This window comes from Panulirus ornatus, chromosome 37 (genome assembly GCF_036320965.1).
Source record: "Panulirus ornatus isolate Po-2019 chromosome 37, ASM3632096v1, whole genome shotgun sequence".
Taxonomy (NCBI): domain Eukaryota; kingdom Metazoa; phylum Arthropoda; class Malacostraca; order Decapoda; family Palinuridae; genus Panulirus; species Panulirus ornatus.
Window position 1 is genome coordinate 21,961,508 of NC_092260.1, and position 20,100 is coordinate 21,981,607.

Consider the following 20,100-nt stretch of genomic DNA (forward strand, 5'->3'; position numbering starts at 1 on the left):
ATTTTATACACTTGCCTTGTGGTGTGCAAGCTAGAATTCTTAATGGACTGCCCTGTATTCAAGACACGTACAATATCATTGATTTTTATCGAAAGATCTGTCTTAATGAGAAGTCACCCATATCATTTCTGTTCAAGATAGGGATCATATATAACCCACAAACACTTCTACAGTTTCAACGAAGACTAGTTTCATAATCAAATACTGAACGGCCAATCTTGTGGTAATTTTTGGCAAAACATACGTATGCTACCAGTACTGTGGCCATTATAAGTATTTTCTAATACAAATACAGTGCAAGGTCAAGTGTGGAGTATATTTCTGTTAGCACCTCAGAAGTGAGCCTAGCCACAACATGAGGGGCTTCAGGACAAAATGCTTGGTCACTGTAAGCTTGAAGTCTCAACGACGGCGACTGTACTTCTCTTTATTGGTGGCAGAGGGGCACGAAAAAAAAAAAGCTAGTCCTTCATTCGAAAAAAAAAGAAAAGAAGCCAGTCCTTCATTCAATCAAATATCCTTCATTTCCATGACAGTGATTCTACATATGAGATATAAGAAACTCTTGTAGCGGACTAAAGAGGAACAAAGCACATGGAAACAAGACTGTGAAGAGGAAAAAAAAAGAATACATATGAAGCGAGGAAGACGGCCCGCGGGACCTCGGCCAGCAACATCCGATGTTGGTATCTTGCCTTAAACGGTGGTTTTTGTCTACTTGGCAAAGATTAGTTTGATTTCCCACCAAGAGCGGCTGACCAAGGGGTGACGACACAATCATCCGTCCACCAGACCTGGCCACAAAAACATCAGAAATCATTTCCAAGACAACAAGCACATTAGAGAATTCTAAACAAGGCGTTATCTGATCATTCTTTATCAGCTGAGAGAAAACCATACGGTTTCATCGATTTGCTGTTTCACGTACTATCAAAACACTATAAACGAATACTGAACAGTAAATAAACTTAGGTCATTAGCTAAACTCTCAGCTTGACGTAAGACACCCACATCAATCCAGCTATCAGTTGCAGGGTATGTTGTGGTTCCACCAAGAGGATCTAGGCGCGGTACCGACTCAAGGCTGGTTCGAATCAGTTGAAACTTTACCACTAACAACTGCGCGAAGATGGATCAACCAACACTGCCAACATCGCAAAACTGTAACATTTACTTTCCTCCCTCTGTTAATGGAACATTCCGGAGCTCACACAAACAAAAAGATAGTTGTTTCAATATGTTACTTAAAATAATCTAAATCGATAACATGAAACATTAATATTCCTCAATACTTCACGATTAAGCAACGGCTCTCGTGAGTAAAACACAAAAGAAATTACCACTCCCTCTTGCAAGGCTTCCTTTCAAGGTCCCCAAGGTCAGGCTTTGTGACGTAGTGACGGTAGCCTCTCTCGGCGGCCAAACTCATGTTCCCAAGCGGCCGATACTGTCTATATTTTAGAAGGGAAACTGAACGCTTGCAGTCAATAATCTTTCCAATTTTTTCCTCGCCTGGAAGCATTTCCCCAATACTTATAATTCTCACTTATTCGTTTTCCTTTGTTTGTAGAAATTAGCAGCAAAAGTAGCGGACATTTCAAATTGAATGCATATAATGAAATCCAAACGTAATGTGGACAAGCCAGACCTAACACAATGCAGTTAAGTTAGATTTATTACGGCGAAAATGGCTTCGATGAGAAGTAAGTTTTTACTGTGATAGGGTCGGACGCAGGTTTGGTCCCGGGGAAGAAAAGCCCCAGAAACTACCGAGTCTTCTTTTATGTACATGTTTGTCATTCTGGTGTGATACTGACGAACCTTCAGTTCATTTTCCGAAAGGTTATCTATACAGGTAATGAGACGGCTACGAAATCAGAGCACTCTAAGATGCCGTTAAAAGAAAAAAAGAGGGAGTGGGGAGGGGTGGGTGTTGTGTCGGGTGAGGGCGTCGTAACCTTGAGCCTCGTTGCATTCTTCAACCCTAAGCCATGATCTCTGCCATTCTGGTCCTTGGTACGTCCCTCATCTGAGGAGAGGAAAACTGCAAGACCTCGGGCTACCACGCAGCTGCATTATATGAAGGATACGACTCAGAGTCCTTCCACATATCAATGATATCAAATATACTATATCTTCCCCCTTACGTATACGCCATGTAATGAAAAAGTTATCATCTGCCGAACCACGAGAGTCTGGTTACATGATTTCGTAATTTGTAAGCAGAGGTAGACAAAATCAGTTTAAAATGAGAATTCTCGAACATGTCTATGGCTATAAAATGCTTCAACACAAAAAAAAAAATCAAAGTGAAAAAACAGTATTTCAATGAATAAAAATTGGTACCGTTATCTCATCACCCCAAAATCTATTGTTTGAACTGCAAATGACTACCTCGAATAATAATGACTTTCATTTAACATTTACATAAAAAAAACTGCCTCATTTCATGAAGGGGGGTATTTCAAATGAAAAAAAAAAAATCCATATAATATATTACCTCAATGATAGACAGAGAAACAATATGAATTATACATCTATTTTGTTTTTGTATGCTACTTACAAACTCTCGACCCGTAATGGTGTACGGTCAAGCATAGGATGATTCATGTGTCTGGGAAGCAACCGTTTTCTTACACGTTCTCTGTTTGCCATGAAAGTTCCCTAACCCGTACCCCCTATCTGATGTACCGGGATTCCCAGCCTCTCCCACCGCTTCTCAGAAGCTGCATCAGCGATATAAGCAGGACAGGGAAACAAGCTAAACGCAGAAATCTACAATACAGACGAAAGACCAGAAAAATGAGTTTGCATGGTTCTCAAAATACGTCACTTAAAGTTGTCCAAAGTCTTTTTTGACTTCAAACCTCTTCTCGGTTGGGGCTACATCACCCGCGCATGATCTCCTAATGGAACTAAGCGTGACGTCACATGCTTTCGCCTATAGTCAGTCCCACGCTGTCTCGTGCATCCCCTTCAGCAGCGTCGCTACGTCTGCTGGGGATCACGTGCCTACGTGACTCTCGACATGAGTCACACCGCGCCCAGGTGCCCTTGTAACCCGGTAGTTTCCCCGTCTCTCTCTCTCTCTCTCTCTCTCTCTCTCTCTCTCTCTCTCTCTCTCTCTCTCTCTCTCTCTCTCTCTCTCTCTAAGGCATCGCAACATCACTGTCTCAACAGAAGCAACCGAGGAGGTTACAGTGGATTTCACTCCATACGAAAATAATGATGACTAAAAAGAGACAAGTTTAGGCATGTGGGCATCCCCGCGCGAGGGGTCCCAGCGATCATTTAAGTCACCACCCCAATGCTTAGCATCTGTGAGACAGTGTATGTGTGTGCTGGTAACATATATATATATATATATATATATATATATATATATATATATATATATATATATATAGATAGATAGATAGATAGATAGATAGATAGATAGATAGATAGATATATACTGCGTCCCTTCTTACCTATTTAAGTTAAACTCAAATGTGAAGGTTGAGCCTGACTAACACAGATGAGTTGGACGTTAAGATTCTCTGGTGCCTCTCTGTCTGTTGTGGTGCTGTGGCTCACCAGGTGGCATGATGTGTGGCTGTATGGAGGATAAGGTTGCCGTGGTCTTACAGTCACGCCAGCAACCTCATCATTAATATGCCCGGAAAGCACCACTAAAGACAGACAGACATGCAGACAGACAGAGGCTTTGTCCCTACTAGACTAGAACTGAACCTCTACATTGCAACTCCCATTCTACATCAATCTGTGAATGAACTTCACGACGGTGAGAACATTAATAGCTTTGGCAGGATCCTTGATCACGACGGTATGACGTACTTGCGCATGAGAGAAGTACCCTTCAAGTGTGATCGCATGACCTCTGATCTGGCCCTTAACGGCCAAGTCAAGGGCCAGGCCAACGTAACCATGGGTCGTATCGTCGTGTTCAGGGATCGCATCGCCGTACTGAAGAGCTTTAACGCTACTACATCATCAAAATGAACCAATCCTTGTGACATCATGAAGTGCTTATAACGCATGAATTTGTATGTAAAGGATATACTCTAATATAATCATAATAAAACTAGGATGAAAGCTGGGTAAACGGCTGGCCCGACTGCCCCATCCAGGGTTCGATCCCAATCACAGCCCCGTGCATGCCTCAAGGTCAGTAATTGTGTTAAGCTGTGGGATTTTGAAGTTGACTCAAATGGTATTTCTTTATACCAATGTGTTGCTTTGACCTGGTAAGACCGGCGTAACAGTAGGGGTTGGGTTCATTGTGGTGGTATGACGTCGTAATGTCTATGGAGTTTCATGTTGTGTCTGACGTGGAGGGGTGACTGAGGGGGTGAGCTGAAGTGGTGACATGGACGAGGTCGAGTATCTAAGGTTAAAGCTTGTGAGTCACTGCCGGTCGATGAGCAAACAGTCGGCAACACCCGCAAGGAGAGCCTACATGCTTAGGAACGGTCTCTCTCTCTCTCTCTCTCTCTCTCTCTCTCTCTCTCTCTCTCTCTCTCTCTCTCTCCCCTGACATAACCCGTTTTTACCGCCGACAACCACACGGTCTACCTGCTATTGCTTTTAGTTATTCCTCGACACCCTCCACTGCTCGACTGTTCCACTCAACTAGAATCATGTGTACAAATGGGAGGACACGATCTGGAAGCGAATATTTAGATATCTTCCGAACATTCACCTCGCCATGACCCCCAGACAATGTTTCGTCATTCCTCCAGGAGAAAGTCAAGTTTTTCTTTTTTTTTTTCCCCCAGCGGTTAGTCATTCCAGCACCAAGAATAAACCTGAGACTTGTGACGACACCTTTAACGCATTCTAAAACTATGAATTCTGGTACTACAGCACGAATTCAAATATGGCTCATCGTAATAATGCAAGCGAAAAACATGCCGAGTGTTACAAAAATTCAAGGCAGAGAGAGACAGAGGATATGTAGGGTGAAAGAGGAGCCTCTTCGCAAAGTTGCTTGAATGCAGCGCTTCCTATTGGAAGGTGATTGGTTGAAACCTTTTACGTCACACCAACCGTTTCCGCCAGCAGGGACTGCCTTATTTCTAACATATATCTTTTTTACCCGTAGGAAAATATGATGTTAGTTGTCCAATTGAATAAAACTCTAATCTACCTTCATATTAAAAGCCATACTGCTCGTACGTAGAACTTCCCGCTGGAATGTGATTGGTCAAATCCTTTTACGTCACACCAACCATTCCCACCAGCAGTGATGCCTAATATCACTTATATTTTTGAATCCGTAAGAATATCTGACGTACATTCATCCAAATGAATAGAACTCTTTTCCACCTTCATATCGAAGCCACCGGGGACCCCATACGAATAGGGAGTAGGTACATTTTTAAAAGAGAATCAAGAAGTTTGAGAGAAAACGGCGGCGCCTGCTCAGTGGGAGCTACGTGAGCCACCAGCTGATGTGAGCAGACGACGTGAGCCGGCCCGCGTACACGACAACATAAGAACACCGCCTGCACGACACGACCCCTCAGTGTTTCGCCCCCTCCCTTTCTCTCTCATCTGAGTGTACACGTTCGTGTGATCATCAGCATGGCTGCCGCAGCAACCAACGCCGTCTATAGCCAAGTGTTCAAGGTGAGGCGCGAGGGAGTGATGGCTGCTAAGCAAGCAGTTATTCTTAATTAACGTCAGTGACGATATGGTACTAGCAGTGTTGGCATTCCAGTTGTTTTCTGTGTACTGACGGTGGAAACAGAATATGGGGCGGACCAGACATGCCTTGACTGTTACATCAGGTCAATATTATTTCGCATGTTAATAGGAATTTTGAAGGGTACCACGCTATCATACATCCAAAAATATATATATATATCAGTTGTCGATAAACCTTCGGTGAAGCCATTGAAAATACTTCATCAAGTGGTGGGAAAAAAAATATATATATATATACACATATCTATCAAAGAAGCAACGAGGACTCATTGATTTTCATTTCTGCAGCAAACATAAACATACTGAATAATACATCATCTAAAATAACTTAAAAATGAAGATTTCTAGTAAAAGACAACAGAAACAGTAAGAACAAGTTTACATTTAGTGAATTACATCGAAAGCACTAAAACAAAGAAAGCCACGAGACAGCTCGCAGTTTCGTTCTTCGTGAACCCGGTCTGCAACGCACTAGTGTACAGCCAAGCACGGAGCATACTCGTGGCTGCACTGGACTCATATTGACGGACAGTGGAGTGCGCATGCAGTACTATAATCATTGGCTGGGTCCTGGCAAGGAACGATACAAAGAAATGTTACAGACACGGGACTTAAACGGCGCAAAGAGAGTGACGAAAGTTAAAGGTAATCTCTCTCTCTTACCTCCTCCACCAGGTCTCACCACCTTGAGTAGTAGAGTCTTGGCCCCGAGTGACGAAATTTACTGGTTTCGTATTTCAGATGCGTGCCTAATCATGCACGTAAACACAACATTTGGGTCACGTTACACCCATGCAAAGTGCCAATTATGTTACTTATTGTTTAAAATAAAAGCTTTGTTTGTAGAGACTGAATAATATAGTGTGTGTGTGTGTGTGTGTGTGTGTAAGTAAAAAGATTCGCCAAGCCTAATCTTGTCAAAGACAGGTAATTTTCGGGTGTGCCATTACTGACACAGGTAGAATGTGTGCGCCCGGAGTGCCATTTACTTGCAAAGATCGGGTGTGTGTTCCGGGATGCCATTACTGGCACACAACACCCCATGTGTAACTGTAGTCTAGTGGGCTCTCTTAGGTGGATGTGTATGTTTTGTAAATTGCGATGAAATTCACCCTAAAAAAAAAAAGTCATAAATCATAGTTCTTATGGTGGCCTTTTTTAAGCTCCCTACTTTGTGTGGGACATTTTTAAAGCGACCCACTTCATGGGGATTACAGGTCATAACTAAAGACTAGAAAGTAATGAAAGACATTTTCAGTTTTCTTACTAATACCTTGTCCAGTTTACAATATATAATACTGGACGAATCTTACCGCAATTTCATATACCCGAGGGGAAAACCATTTCTGAGAGCTGTCTCCTTATCAATCTTCATTCTTTTGGCATAACCACGGGAATGCAGCTGCTGCATTGGCACGTCTTGATGCGTGTATGACTGCTAGTAATTATGAGTGACGCAACCAAAGACGCTGCTGAAGGCAAATGAATCAAAGGCAAAACATTTACATACACTTTGAATCCCGGATGAGAGACGTTTTCGATGAAATACCGTTCAGTTGTAACTTTATCCATATGCAGCTCACGCGCATATCTCATTAAGAAGCCTCAAAATTTTTTTTGGTTTGGGTAAACGTGTTTTTGAAAGGCTATAGATTCGAGCTGCTGCATTTTTTTCCCACGAAGAAAAATTTTATTCAGCCTCATCAAAGTCAAACACTAAAGTTGTTTGTTGGGAGGACTCGACTCCAAGTATGACCTGTCTATCAGGAGAAAGCTTTGGTAAGTAAATTTTCTATCGTATGAAACTTCGATGGCATCAATATTCCTCGTTTACAAATCATACATCTGCTGATTATAATCAAATCATTAAGAACAATAAACAATAATAGTTTACTTTGACCCAGTTACTAGATCCGTTTGATCATACACAGTAAACTAAAGGGGGGGGGGGGGAGATTTTTAACGCCACTTTAAGCAAAGCCACTCAAAATTATAAGCGTTACTGAAGACTCTAAAAAATGAAAACACCTTTCCTCAACTACAAATCAGGATATATGCAATATTTATGTTAATCTATGGCCATACTAGAAGCTTACTCATTCCTATCTGATAGCATTAGTGTTCTGACTTCTCAATAGCGTGTATGATGCGTTATACATGTTAATAATAAAGCCATGCATTCCTTAATTCAAAGCATGGACATATCCTTTGTTGGCTGTCAAATGCTCTAAGCTTCAACATTAACCCGACAACACACATTAGAATATAGATATAAGGCATAGATCGTGCTGTATAACCCCACCTATTAAGCTGATATCAAATATTCATGAACACCTCTAGCTCCCCCCGAGTAAGCTGGAATCATAGATTTCAGCGTTTATTATTGGTTAACCTCATCCTCTCCCTCCTTTTAATATACTTGGGCTTTGGAAACATGAAATTTGTTGGATATTCAATAAAATAAAAGAAAAAGAAATTCATGCCATCTAAGGCTAGGTTTTAAACCCACTGTCATCACAAAAGCTACCAAACACTTCCAATGCTACACGATAAAATCTTGTCAGTCAAAAATGCTACCCAACATATCTCTGGATTTTCAATGGCCGCCACTTTGTACCACGGCGACATGGGCCAGGGACGTGATTCTACTTCAAGATTTTATCCATTCTTGATTATATATATATATATATATATATATATATATATATATATATATATATATATATATATATATATATATATTTATTTTGCAAGAGGTCACAGTGGTGCTCGTGATCTAGTATATGCAAAAAGCACAGGAAATGAAACGATAAGTTCCCAAGTGCACTTTCGTGTAATATTCACATCGTCAGGAGAGATACAAGAATGAGACAGAAGACGTAGAACACTGTTGTCAGGTGATATACAAGGAAGAGACGGAGCTAAGACGTCACTGGTAAACAAGCGTTAAACATTTTATGATAGGCATGTTGCCAGACCCGAACACACACACACACACACATATATATATTTTTTTTTTTTTTTTTTTTTCAAACTATTCGCCATTTCCCGCGTTAGCGAGGTAGCGTTAAGAACAGAGAACTGGGCCACTGAGGGAATATCCTCACCTGGCCCCCTTCTCTGTTCCTTCTTTTGGAAAATTAAAAAAATTGAGAGAGGAGGATTTCCAGCCCCCCGCTCCCTCCCCTTTTAGTCGCCTTCTACGACACGCAGGGAATACGTGGGAAGTATTCTTTCTCCCCTATCCCCAGGAATATATATATATATATATATATATATATATATATATATATATATATATATATATATATATATATACTGGGTTGCAAAGTCCGGCTTCTGGCTTTTAAACTCCGATAGTCCACAGTCATCAAGTACAACATACAAACAAAATAGGTATCATGCAACTTCAGAGAAACGTGAAAGTATCAATTGCCAGATAAAAACAATATGTAAACCTATCTGGTGTAAAGTTTAATAACTATGAAACTGAAATTAACTAATTACTAATATCACTAACAATCAGTGACAGTTACAGAATTGTTACAGTAACAGTTGAAATGACATGCTTGCTTATGGAAATGGACACAAACTTCACTCGCCTCAAGAAATTAATGTTCTTCCATCTATCATGATTAAAATCTTTTATAAGGAAGACATCAACCGTGCTTATTTCACGACCAATGAGAACACTGATATCATTTTCCTACCAACACAGAAGCAGCAACTTAGAAACAAGTGCAGCAGTATCATAAAATGGGAATATGTAATATTCCACCGTCAGAAATCCTCACCGTACACACTTACAAGACGTTTTAATAGATTTTACGACAATAATACGGATTTGTGTATATATCAAAAACTACCTGCCATCGATAAAGTTTATTCAGCATGAGAGGAGTGACAGATAATAATCAACAGGGAAAAACATCAGCTACGACAAACTGCTCGATATTGGAAGACAATCACTGAATACCCAACGTATATAAATTTTACCGTCAATTGGAAGCTCAGGCTGAAGTAGTGTATATATAATTAATCAGCTATATAATTTCAAGTCTCCTTTCATAAAGGAATCTTACGGTCATCACCCCAGAACCACCTTATTCCAGGGGCTCCTGCATGTGTGTGTGTGTGTGTGTGTGTATACAAGATTAATCAAACAAGTCAAGCCTCCAACATGAAGCAATGGCAACAGCAGTCGACAATACTGTTATGACCCCCACACAGCAGGAAGAGGAGTAGCAGGCAGCGTGTCTGGTTGCCGCACCACTGCCGACACAATCAATACATGATGCAGACCCCTACTGACAAGCTGCAATTTGAGGACTTCCGCCTGCGTTTTGAATACTTGGCAAAAATTCCTACTTTCATCTTTTCAAGGCAAAGTAATATTTCACTAAAACGACACCGTAAAACCTCCTGCATGCCTTATGAGCATTTTAAAGGGTTCCGAGGCGAGGGATAACTGCTCGCCGCGGCGCCTCGAATGTGGGTCAAGCTGTTTCTAGGTTAGGTGCCGCTTCGTATTTCCTTTTCATTTTTTGTTTCTTGAAGGCAGAACACATTTCAAACGTCCTGGTCTCTCTCTCTCTCTTCTCTGTCTAACTTCTATACCATTTATTCATTCACGTCCTTCCTACTAGGAGTCTTCCAAGCACACAACGAACTTCGTAGATTCCAGCGGCTGTACTCCACAACCTCTCCAACGTACGTACAGTCGTTACTACGTAACGTGAGATCCAATCATTACACACCGCTGGAGGGGTCGCTACAGCACAATCCGTAACATACCGACTGTCTAGAGGTGATTGCTGTATAACGTGCCTCTGGTGACTGTGGAGTCATGATACGCCAACTCTTTATTTATTCTTTTGTTTTGTTTTGTTTTGTTTTATATCTTTCCAGCCAACATTAGATCCGCCATGAATATTGACACAGTACCGGTAACGAAATTTTTGAGTTCATTCCGTTATCTCGATCGAAATCAGTAAAAGCAACAACTTCTGTTTTGTTCGATATATATATATATATATATATATATATATATATATATATATATATATATATATATATATATATATATATATATATAATTTTATCTATATTTATTATCCTTTGTCGCTGTCTCCCGCTTTAGCGAGGTAGCGCAAGGAAACATGAAAGAATGGCCCAACATACACATGTATATACATACACGTCCACACACGCACATAAACATACCTATACATTTCAACGTATACATATATATACATACACAGACATACATATATACACATGCACATAATTCATACTTGCTGCCTTTATTCATTCCCGTTGCCACCCCGCCACACATGACAACTCCCTTCCCCGCATGCTCGCGAGGTAGCGCTAGGAAAAGACAACAAAGGCCACATTCGTTCATACTCAGTCTCTAGCTGCCATGTATAATGCACCAAAACCACAACTCCCTTTCCATATCCAGGCCCCACAAAACTTTCCATGGTTTACCCCAGACGCTTCACATACCCTGGTATACTACATCGTTCCAATTCACTCTATACCTTGCGCGTCTTTAACCCTCCTGTATGTTCAGGCCCCGATCGCTCAAAATATTTTTCACTCCATCCTTCCACCTCCAATTTGGTCTCCCACTTCTCGTTGTTCTCTCCACCTCTGACACATATATCCTCTTTGTCAATCTTTCCTCACTCATTCTCTCCATTATTATTATTATTATTATTATTATTATTATTATTACTATTATCATTATTATCATTATTATTATTATTATTATTAATTATTATTATTATTATTATCATTAACGTTATCATCATCATCGTTGTTCCCACTCACCGATGCGGTTTCTGGAGAAATTTCAGCCTATAATCCTAGTTAATACAAATACACACGTACCAATCACTTTACTTATGACGCTTCTTCTTAGACACTGAAATTCTATATTTCTATTATATTCTTACAGTACGAAATGTATGGCCACGATACTAGACACATACCCTACCTCCGTTAAACTAACACAGTCCCACCTCTTTCAGAAAAAGCTGGCGGATGTGTTCCGGGTGGGCGCTGGTGGAGGCCTGTGTTTCTGCGGCATCAACATGTATTTCAAGAACGACAAGTTCTACGACGACTGGGTTATGCCCCTCTTCAACCGCATGGAGCCCGAGACCGCCTACGCCGTGGCCAAGCAGGCAGCTAAATACAAGCTCGTGTCCAAGGAAAAACTACAGGAATCTAGATTACTGGTGAGTAGCCAGCCTTCGTCCAGGAAAAAGACGGAGCATGAGAGGGCACTACGAGAGGACGAGGAGTCTAGTCACGCTTATGGCTGTTTAGGAAGCGCCCTCAGGGGTTCCAGTGAAGACCTGATCTGTCATCACGATGAGATACAGCAGACCCCTAACTGTCAGTCCATGTGTCACGCAAGGGTTTGCGACTCTGAAACTGAGCCAGACGAAACTAGCCCGGGACTCTACATAGAGGATACCAGTAGCAACAGTGACCTTAAGGAGCCCTGTGCAGAGTGCGGTGCCTGTCATCAGGATATCAAATGTTTAAATGGTGAAGCAAAGACTAACAGTGCCAGTAAGACGTATTATGGTGACATAGGCCACTACAGGAGTGACCTCCGGGCTTGTGACTCCCCTAAGAGTGAGCGAAATTGTGTGACGCCAGACTCGCCTTCCCTCAGCATGCGAGTAAACATAGCCTCGCCACTGAGGAGCAGCAAGATGTCCCTGGCTACCATGATCGATGGCAGCAACCCCGTCTATGACCGCGACCAGGAGGTTTTAGATCTGTTTGACAGCGTAGATGGTGAGAGTTGCTATGAAGGTGAATGCAATATCATATGTGAACCCGGCGAGGCCTAACAGGACAGATATAGTCCCTACTATAGGAAATTCGGCTGAAGCCTACGTGGGTGGGTCAGGAAGGGAATTAAGTTTCTCAACCACATCCGGATTGTGTGATGGCACAGGCCTGTCGGACTCTGTGTAACGGACTTAATGCACCAGAAATGCATTTGAAACATATCGGAATTCCTCCAAGCTGTGAACTGATCACTTTTTTTATAAATTGAAGTGCTCCTCTTCTGAACCCGGCATAAGCACAAGATATCAACTCAATTTCTTGACATCTAGCTTTTTTAAGACATCTAGCTTGATAACAGTATCAAGGTTTTATTTTTATACACAGTTTCTAAGGGAGTTCAATACTGACACTCAATTATGAAATGTTTTTTCTTCAAGCATTTTGTCCTGATTTTGTATGATCGAACAGTTGCACCTCTAGCATATGAAGAGATTACTTTTATTTCATGACAATTAAAAAGTCTAAGTTTGTGAGTCTTGTTAAGTTGATTTCAGTTACTTAATTTCTTAAGATAATCTGATATTGGTTTTAAACTATTTTCAATTATTTTATTTACCAACATTTTTAAGCACCACTCATAGTTTACGTTATCCATATTTCAAAATACTTTTCATACCTTTTCTTCCGTGATCCAAATTTCAAAGCACTTTACTCTAATTTTCGTTACCCATAATTTTTTTATTACTTTCATTTTTAATTATTTTCTTTTGGTTTTGGCAGACTCCTCCTTCAGCGTGCACGTGTTCCTCCTCCTCCACCTCGACACTTGCCAAGGAAGTGTTGAGCTAAATGAGCATCTCCACACTGCTCTTTTAACAAAGGCAGCCAACAGTACTTCGTGCCCTGGAGTCAAGAACACACCAAAGGTTCTTGGTAACACTCCCTGCCTAGGGCCTGAGTTTATCAGATAAAAGGTCTGACCTCTTATGTTAGCTTTAACATCTTAGTTTTCTATTTAGTTATCTTATTTATTTATAGCAATTGTGTAAGCCTGGCGACAGCCTAAAACTAACTCCAGTGTTCTATATGTGATATTTTCTTTAAAAATTCCAGTATTAGGTATGAGACTATGTAGTCTTACAATTTTCCATTGGAATTTGGTAGTATGTATAGTACTAAGTAGTCATGCTCCTTTTGGATGCCTAAGCCAAGTTAGTCAGTTGAGTATAAGGAAACCTTTTATTTCACAGCGTCTTAATGATTTTATGTCTAATCATCTTCTGGATTCATATATCTAACTTATCATCATTACTTCAGCATTGCAAAATGTAACTAGTGGCTACTGCTTATGGCTGAAATACAGAGAGAAACTGTCTTGTCACGCATGTTCAGCTAGAAACGTGTGTGTGTATGTGTGTGCCCGTGTCAGGCGACAATCAGAGAAAGTTGTACTAAAGAGAAGTGGCAAAGAGAGATTGCATCAATGACCAATGAAAAGGTTAACGGCTGAAAATGAGACAACTAATAGGAAAAAATAAAGAGAAACTGAATGTCTTGCAAGTTCCAAAAGCTGTAGCGGTGGCAAGAAATCATCCATCGAATAACTGAAAAGTTTGGATACTGATCCATTGAAGAGAATGACAGGGTTAAAATTAATTAAAAAAAAAAAAAAGAAAATCCTCTAATATTACTGTTTCTGTAAAACCACTGTTTTGTGCATCAAAACTATTTTTTTCCCCCGAGCTACCGAGTTAACAGTTTACCGTTACAAGACATTTAATGTGATTATTCCGCTACCTTTACCGTTATAAGACATTCAGTGTGATTATTCGGTTACCGATTATGCATTTTCTTTGTGTTACTAGACTAGACCCCGCCTACATGGGGGTTAGAACACGAGTTGAAGAATTACCCCTCAACGAGGATGTGTCATCGTCAGCGGGCGAGAAGGGTTACAGTCTCATCCAGAAACTTTTCGGTATAAAGAGGTCCACAATTTCCTTGCTACTGACTGTAGCGCAACCTCAAAGTTGCAAGAACCCTAGAAATTTATCCTAGAAGGGTGTAACTATAATTCATACGAACTATATCCCACAAAAAAATCCAAACTTAACTGGAGTGTACAGAATTCTATTTATTTTTTGATATAACATAAAAACGTTTGAAGAACGGTGAAAATGATTATAATGTTGCATTACTCGCATCAAAACTTTCATTACCAAACACTTGTCAGATTTACGTAAAATAACTAAAACATTGTATATGCACAATGAATTCATTATGATTAATGAGAATCTCATGCAAGTTGCCGGTAAGCGCGATGGGATGCATATTTCCAAGACTTAAAGGGATGTTTCATATTCCATACATCTTACGAGAAGGTTCCTTTGCGCTAAAAAACAAATGCTAATAGACACATTCTCTGCATGGCACATAATTTCATAATTCACATATGCAAACTGACAACCGCTATCTCCCAAACACGGCACGCAAGAAGCGAAAACCGACAATGTGCCATAATTTACGAAGTTTTCTGTGAATGGTTCCTGTGTGTGTGTGTGTGTGTGTGTTTCCGTAGAATGCCTGCCAGATCTGGGGGCGTCGGAAGATATTGTCACCAAATGCCATGACTACCGCATCTGAACTCTGAGTAATACTGTAACCTCATGTCTGCAACTACTGCCACGCAGTAGGTTATTTATGGTTAGACCGTGAGAAGTAGATACGTCATAAATGTAAATTATCTTGAGCGCCTGAAGGGAATGTTCACTTTTTTTCTGCCAGGTTACTTGATGGTAAAATATCTTAATGACAATGGTAATCGATATGCAGAGAGCCCAAATAACTAATTTATGAAATGGTTTGTATATGACCAGCCCATTTACATGACCTATACTGACCATTATATCCGTATTTCTCTGAACTTGTTTATTATACACTGCAAAAAATTCAATATGAAACATGCGGATGCAAATACGGGAATATGATAGTTACCTCCATAAACCGTTGGTTCAATTCTACTTCGTTAGACTTTAATCTGAGGTACCAATGATATGCTTAAAAGTTCAACCATGATAATGTACACTCAATCAAAGTATTCCTAAGCATCTACAATTTAAGTTTAGCATACCTGAGCTCTCAGAATGGAGCCAAAGTATTTCGGCTTTCTCAAATATCATGCATATGACAAGTTCTCTATTGTTTGCTTAATATAGAAAATAAAGTGTAAAAGTTTTATGGATAACTAGCATATACTGGACCACCATTTTAAAGTCAGAAAAGGCATTGCCATGATTCATATCAAAGAATTAATTTTGATATCGTTGACAGAGCCTGGAAAAAAGTATAAAGTTGGAGTGATAAGGCAACAACGTATGTAAATAGAAAATAGTCCATTACTCGGAAAAGCGGAATTTTTACTGTGACACTTTAAACTTAGGCAGTTTGTGCACACTGGAAGCCTCAACAGTGCTGATATTTTGAAAAAAAAAAAAACTGGCAACTTTGAGACTTTCTTAATGAAGTAAGTGATCGCCTACACATTTCAAAGTTTTTTTTATTGGAATCAAAAACAGAATCAGGTATTTACCTTCAATTCAACAAGTCTTCAATTATTCGCCTTAAAATTGCAGCAAAGAGTACTCCGTACTCACAGGCATGTTTATGCTACTTCAAGAAAGGCGGTTGAACAGTTATTTAAATACATGATATGAATTCTGCCTCGAGTCCAGATTTTTAAGGCACCCTAAACAAATCTGGCCTTAGACTACGTTTCATCACTTCATACTCTCGTATCTTTACTTGCAGTGTGGAGACATTTGTAGAGCTTATGTATAAATACACATTCAGCATGTGTGTAAAAGAAAATACAACCCCATTATTATGTAATAACTGGGACTTGATTCTTGTTGTGTCAGATAATGAATATTTCACTGATATCAAACACAACTTTAGGTGAATTTATCCCGCTGCACTAGTTGAAACCATGGATATAAATAGTTAATTTCGTCAGCACAGAAGTTATGGAGCCGTGTTTATGTGTGTGATAATGTTTTCATTTAATTTATATATATATATATATATATATATATATATATATATATATATATATATATATATATATACATAGAGCTTCTAAGAACGCTGCCTTAGAGCTACACATCCTTGTGAAGCAACTTCTGTGATACTTTACCAGAATTATATGCTAGCTGTCTTCATTGGCCGAAAGGAGGAAACTATCAAAAATGTATTAGTTCTAACCACCTTTCTCTGTCTTCCTAAGCTGATCTATAAACTACAACTGAACGACTAAGATGCGTGACATATTCTTCCGATTCTTTAATTAATCCAAATCCAGTCCTATTTTATCATGACCCAAAAAAAGAAAACACGAAAAAAAAAATTGATGTCTGTGTAATTTTACTCTTATAAGAGGGACGAAGTTTTGGGTAATTACTCATATGTAGTGAATAAAACGACACGAAAACGAACCGAATTAATTATGATTACTCCAGTTTCAACTGAAACACTTAATTAGCCTAGTCATAAAGTTCTCATTTGAAGATTGGTAACGGTATAACCGAATGTCGTATAGACTTGGAAGAATCCTATACTCCGTTTCCTTTGACGCTCAATCAAAATAAAACACTACGCAACCGTACATTTTTCATTTACTGCACCTACAGCAACGTTGAACATGATTTCAGGCGTGTGTGAAAGTTAACTTTAGTAACGAGATGCAAGTTTTAAGAAATCAGCCTGGGCGTACAATGCAATGCTAACAATAAGTACCCATAACTCAGCTTGGATCAAATGCTTGTACATCTCTGCCCACTGCCAGTATTCCTTCCGCTGCACTGTTTTGTCTACTCAGAAAAAAGTATATATATATATATATATATATATATATATATATATATATATATATATATATATATATAACGTATGAGACTGTTCCCTTGAAGAGAGATTTTATAACACTTCATTTTTTTAAAGTTCAGATTAGAAAACATTTGGGATGGTAACTTTGCACGAAGCCGCTGCACGAGATATCACGCGTCCCATCCATTGAACTGCCTTTAGGAAACCACTGGAAGGTTGGTTTTATTCTCCTCATGGTAAACATTCCATCACGGGACGCTGGTTTGATACTCATATGGCAAGCTTATCGAAGGTAAGCATCAGTTCTCTTGCACCCGAAACATCCAAGTTGTTATGATCCATACATATCACCCAGACTCGGCAACAACGTCTTCCCTGCCATAGTATGGGCGAAGTTATTCGATATCGTTCACACTATGAGTAGAGGACTAGACCGAATAGGATATGTTCTGGTTACGAGCAATAATGGATTGAAGTTAATGCTCATGAAACACGAATGATCTATTCAATAAGAGTTTATTCTTTGTGTATATAAGAGAAAAAAAAAAGTCAAAGCCTAAGCTATTGGGGTTATTTACCTTTTGTATATTTTGACATCAGGAACGCAAAAGAGCCAACTGATTGACTTACTGCTCTGCAGTGAGATTACATTTTTTATAATAAAATGTTTCCTTCAAAAGAATTTTTTTCTCCTTCACACTGTTGCAGTGGGATTAACTGTTAACCAAATTATGTCAAATATGACCTGTGAAAAGCACAGATCTAATAATGAAGAGAGTACAGAGAGTACGACGGTAAGTTACCACAATGGGAGTAACAGTGTCGTAGAACTTTTCAATCTAAGCGAGTCCAAATTTTCACGAGTAGACGAGGTAGCGTCAAAAACAGATCACTGAACCTCAGAGGGAAAATCCTCGACCAGCTCCTTGCTGTGTTCCTTCTGATAAAATACAAGAGAGGATTTCTAGGGTCCATGTTACGGCCCCTGTTAAGTCGCTTTCTACGACACGCAGGACATACGTAGGCAGTATTCTTTCTTTCCCCATCCCCAGGGATAATATATATATGTATATATATATATATATATATATATATATATATATATATATATATATATATATATATATATATATATTATTCCAGGGGATAGGGGAGAAAGAATACTTCCCACGTATTCCCTGCGTGTCGTAGAAGGCGACTAAAAGGGAAGGGAGCGGGTGGCTGGAAATCCTCCCCTCTCGTTTTTTTTTTTTTTTATTTATTTTCCAAAAGAGGGAACAGAGAAGGGGGCCGGGTGAGAATATTCCCTCTAAGGCCCAGTCCTCTGTTCTTAACGCTACCTCACTAATGCGGGAAATGGCGAATAGTATGAAAGAAAAAGATATATATATATATATATATATATATATACATATATATATATATATATATATATATATATATATATATATATATATATATATATATAAGACCACCCATCCCTCTAATATCACAAGCACTAACAGAACGTAATTCATAACAACGCTCATCCCTAAAATGCAACTTCCGTATTGAAGACACTAAACTCTTGCTCTCACCTTACATTTACAAAACCATAAATCCTGACGACCTCAAATCAATCTCATCTGCTTTTCTTTTATTTTTCTTTGAAACATAGCCTTATGTCTCAATTGAGAAGGCAACGACTGGAACATGTTTTTGCCTCTTCTAAGCACGCTCCTAAAGAAAAAATAATGTGCACGCGCAAACTCCTGTGTATCCGCAGTCGAGTTGCGGGTGTGCCCCGTGTGCTCCTTACCCTTATGATCGACCACCCACTCCCTCCTACCGTACTTCATCTTTTGGTTTTCTTTACAGTACGTGCAAAAACGGCAAGCAGATACCAGGACTGTAATACCTGCTGAACGGAGGTATTGTCGATATAAAATTAGATTATGCTAGGCGAAGTTGTAAAAGCCGATTATAAATGAGTGTGTTTCCTTTTACTGAATTTCTGTTTAGAACTACACCCATCTACAAGAGAATCCACTCATTCTTAGGGAGCAACTACTGAATATGTCCTCCAGGTTGAGGTAAGAATGTTAATTATAATATTCATCTCATGAGACCACACCTCAGGAATGTTCTTTTGAGGATCATACAATTTCTAAACCCGTTGAGTTACGCTTGGTTATATCAGGTTCTATAGTATCTAACTTAAGGTTGTACGTAAATGTAAATAAACATATTTTTCCTTGAATGATGTATGGTGCTTCTCCTTTTCCAACGTAACAATCTTTTTCAAATTACAAGTAGCAACAAATCACGACTAAAAGGGAAGGGAGCGGGGGGCTGGAAATCCTCCCCTCTCGTTTTTTTTTAATTTTCCAAAAGAAGGAACAGAGAAGGGGGCCAGGTGAGGATATTCCCTCAAAGGCCCAGTCCTCTGTTCTTAACGCTTCCTCGCTATCGCGGGAAATGGCGAATAGTATGAAAAAAAAAAAAAAAAAAAAAAATATATATATATATATATATATATATATATATATATATATATATATATATATATATATTACACTATCAAATCATGACTGTCGATTGAAGAATTAAGGATGAATCAGAGGAAGCTACCGAGGTGATCTAAGATTAGATTAGATTTTGGCATGATAATCACAGTAAAACAAATATAGTGCCTGCATAATCAAATATGCATTCAAT

The 20,100-nt window shown here is 39.3% G+C and overlaps 1 protein-coding gene across 1 annotated transcript; it reads left to right on the forward strand.

Moving 5' to 3' along the window:
• The first annotated feature begins 5,445 nt into the window (after nucleotides 1-5,445).
• LOC139760574 (uncharacterized) lies at nucleotides 5,446-12,712 on the forward strand. The gene is made up of 2 exons (XM_071683924.1): nucleotides 5,446-5,631; nucleotides 11,745-12,712. Exons 1-2 carry the CDS (start codon nucleotides 5,587-5,589, stop codon nucleotides 12,579-12,581), a joined length of 882 nt encoding a protein of 293 aa, XP_071540025.1. The 5' UTR covers nucleotides 5,446-5,586; the 3' UTR covers nucleotides 12,582-12,712.
• Nucleotides 12,713-20,100: the final 7,388 nt, after the last annotated feature.

Coding starts and splice junctions, on each gene's coding strand:
- LOC139760574 (XM_071683924.1), top strand. CDS start 5,587: ATGGCTGCCGCAGCAACCAACGCCGTCTATAGCCAAGTGTTCAAG. Junction 5,632..11,744: donor TCTATAGCCAAGTGTTCAAG/GTGAGGCGCGAG, acceptor CACCTCTTTCAG/AAAAAGCTGGCGGATGTGTT.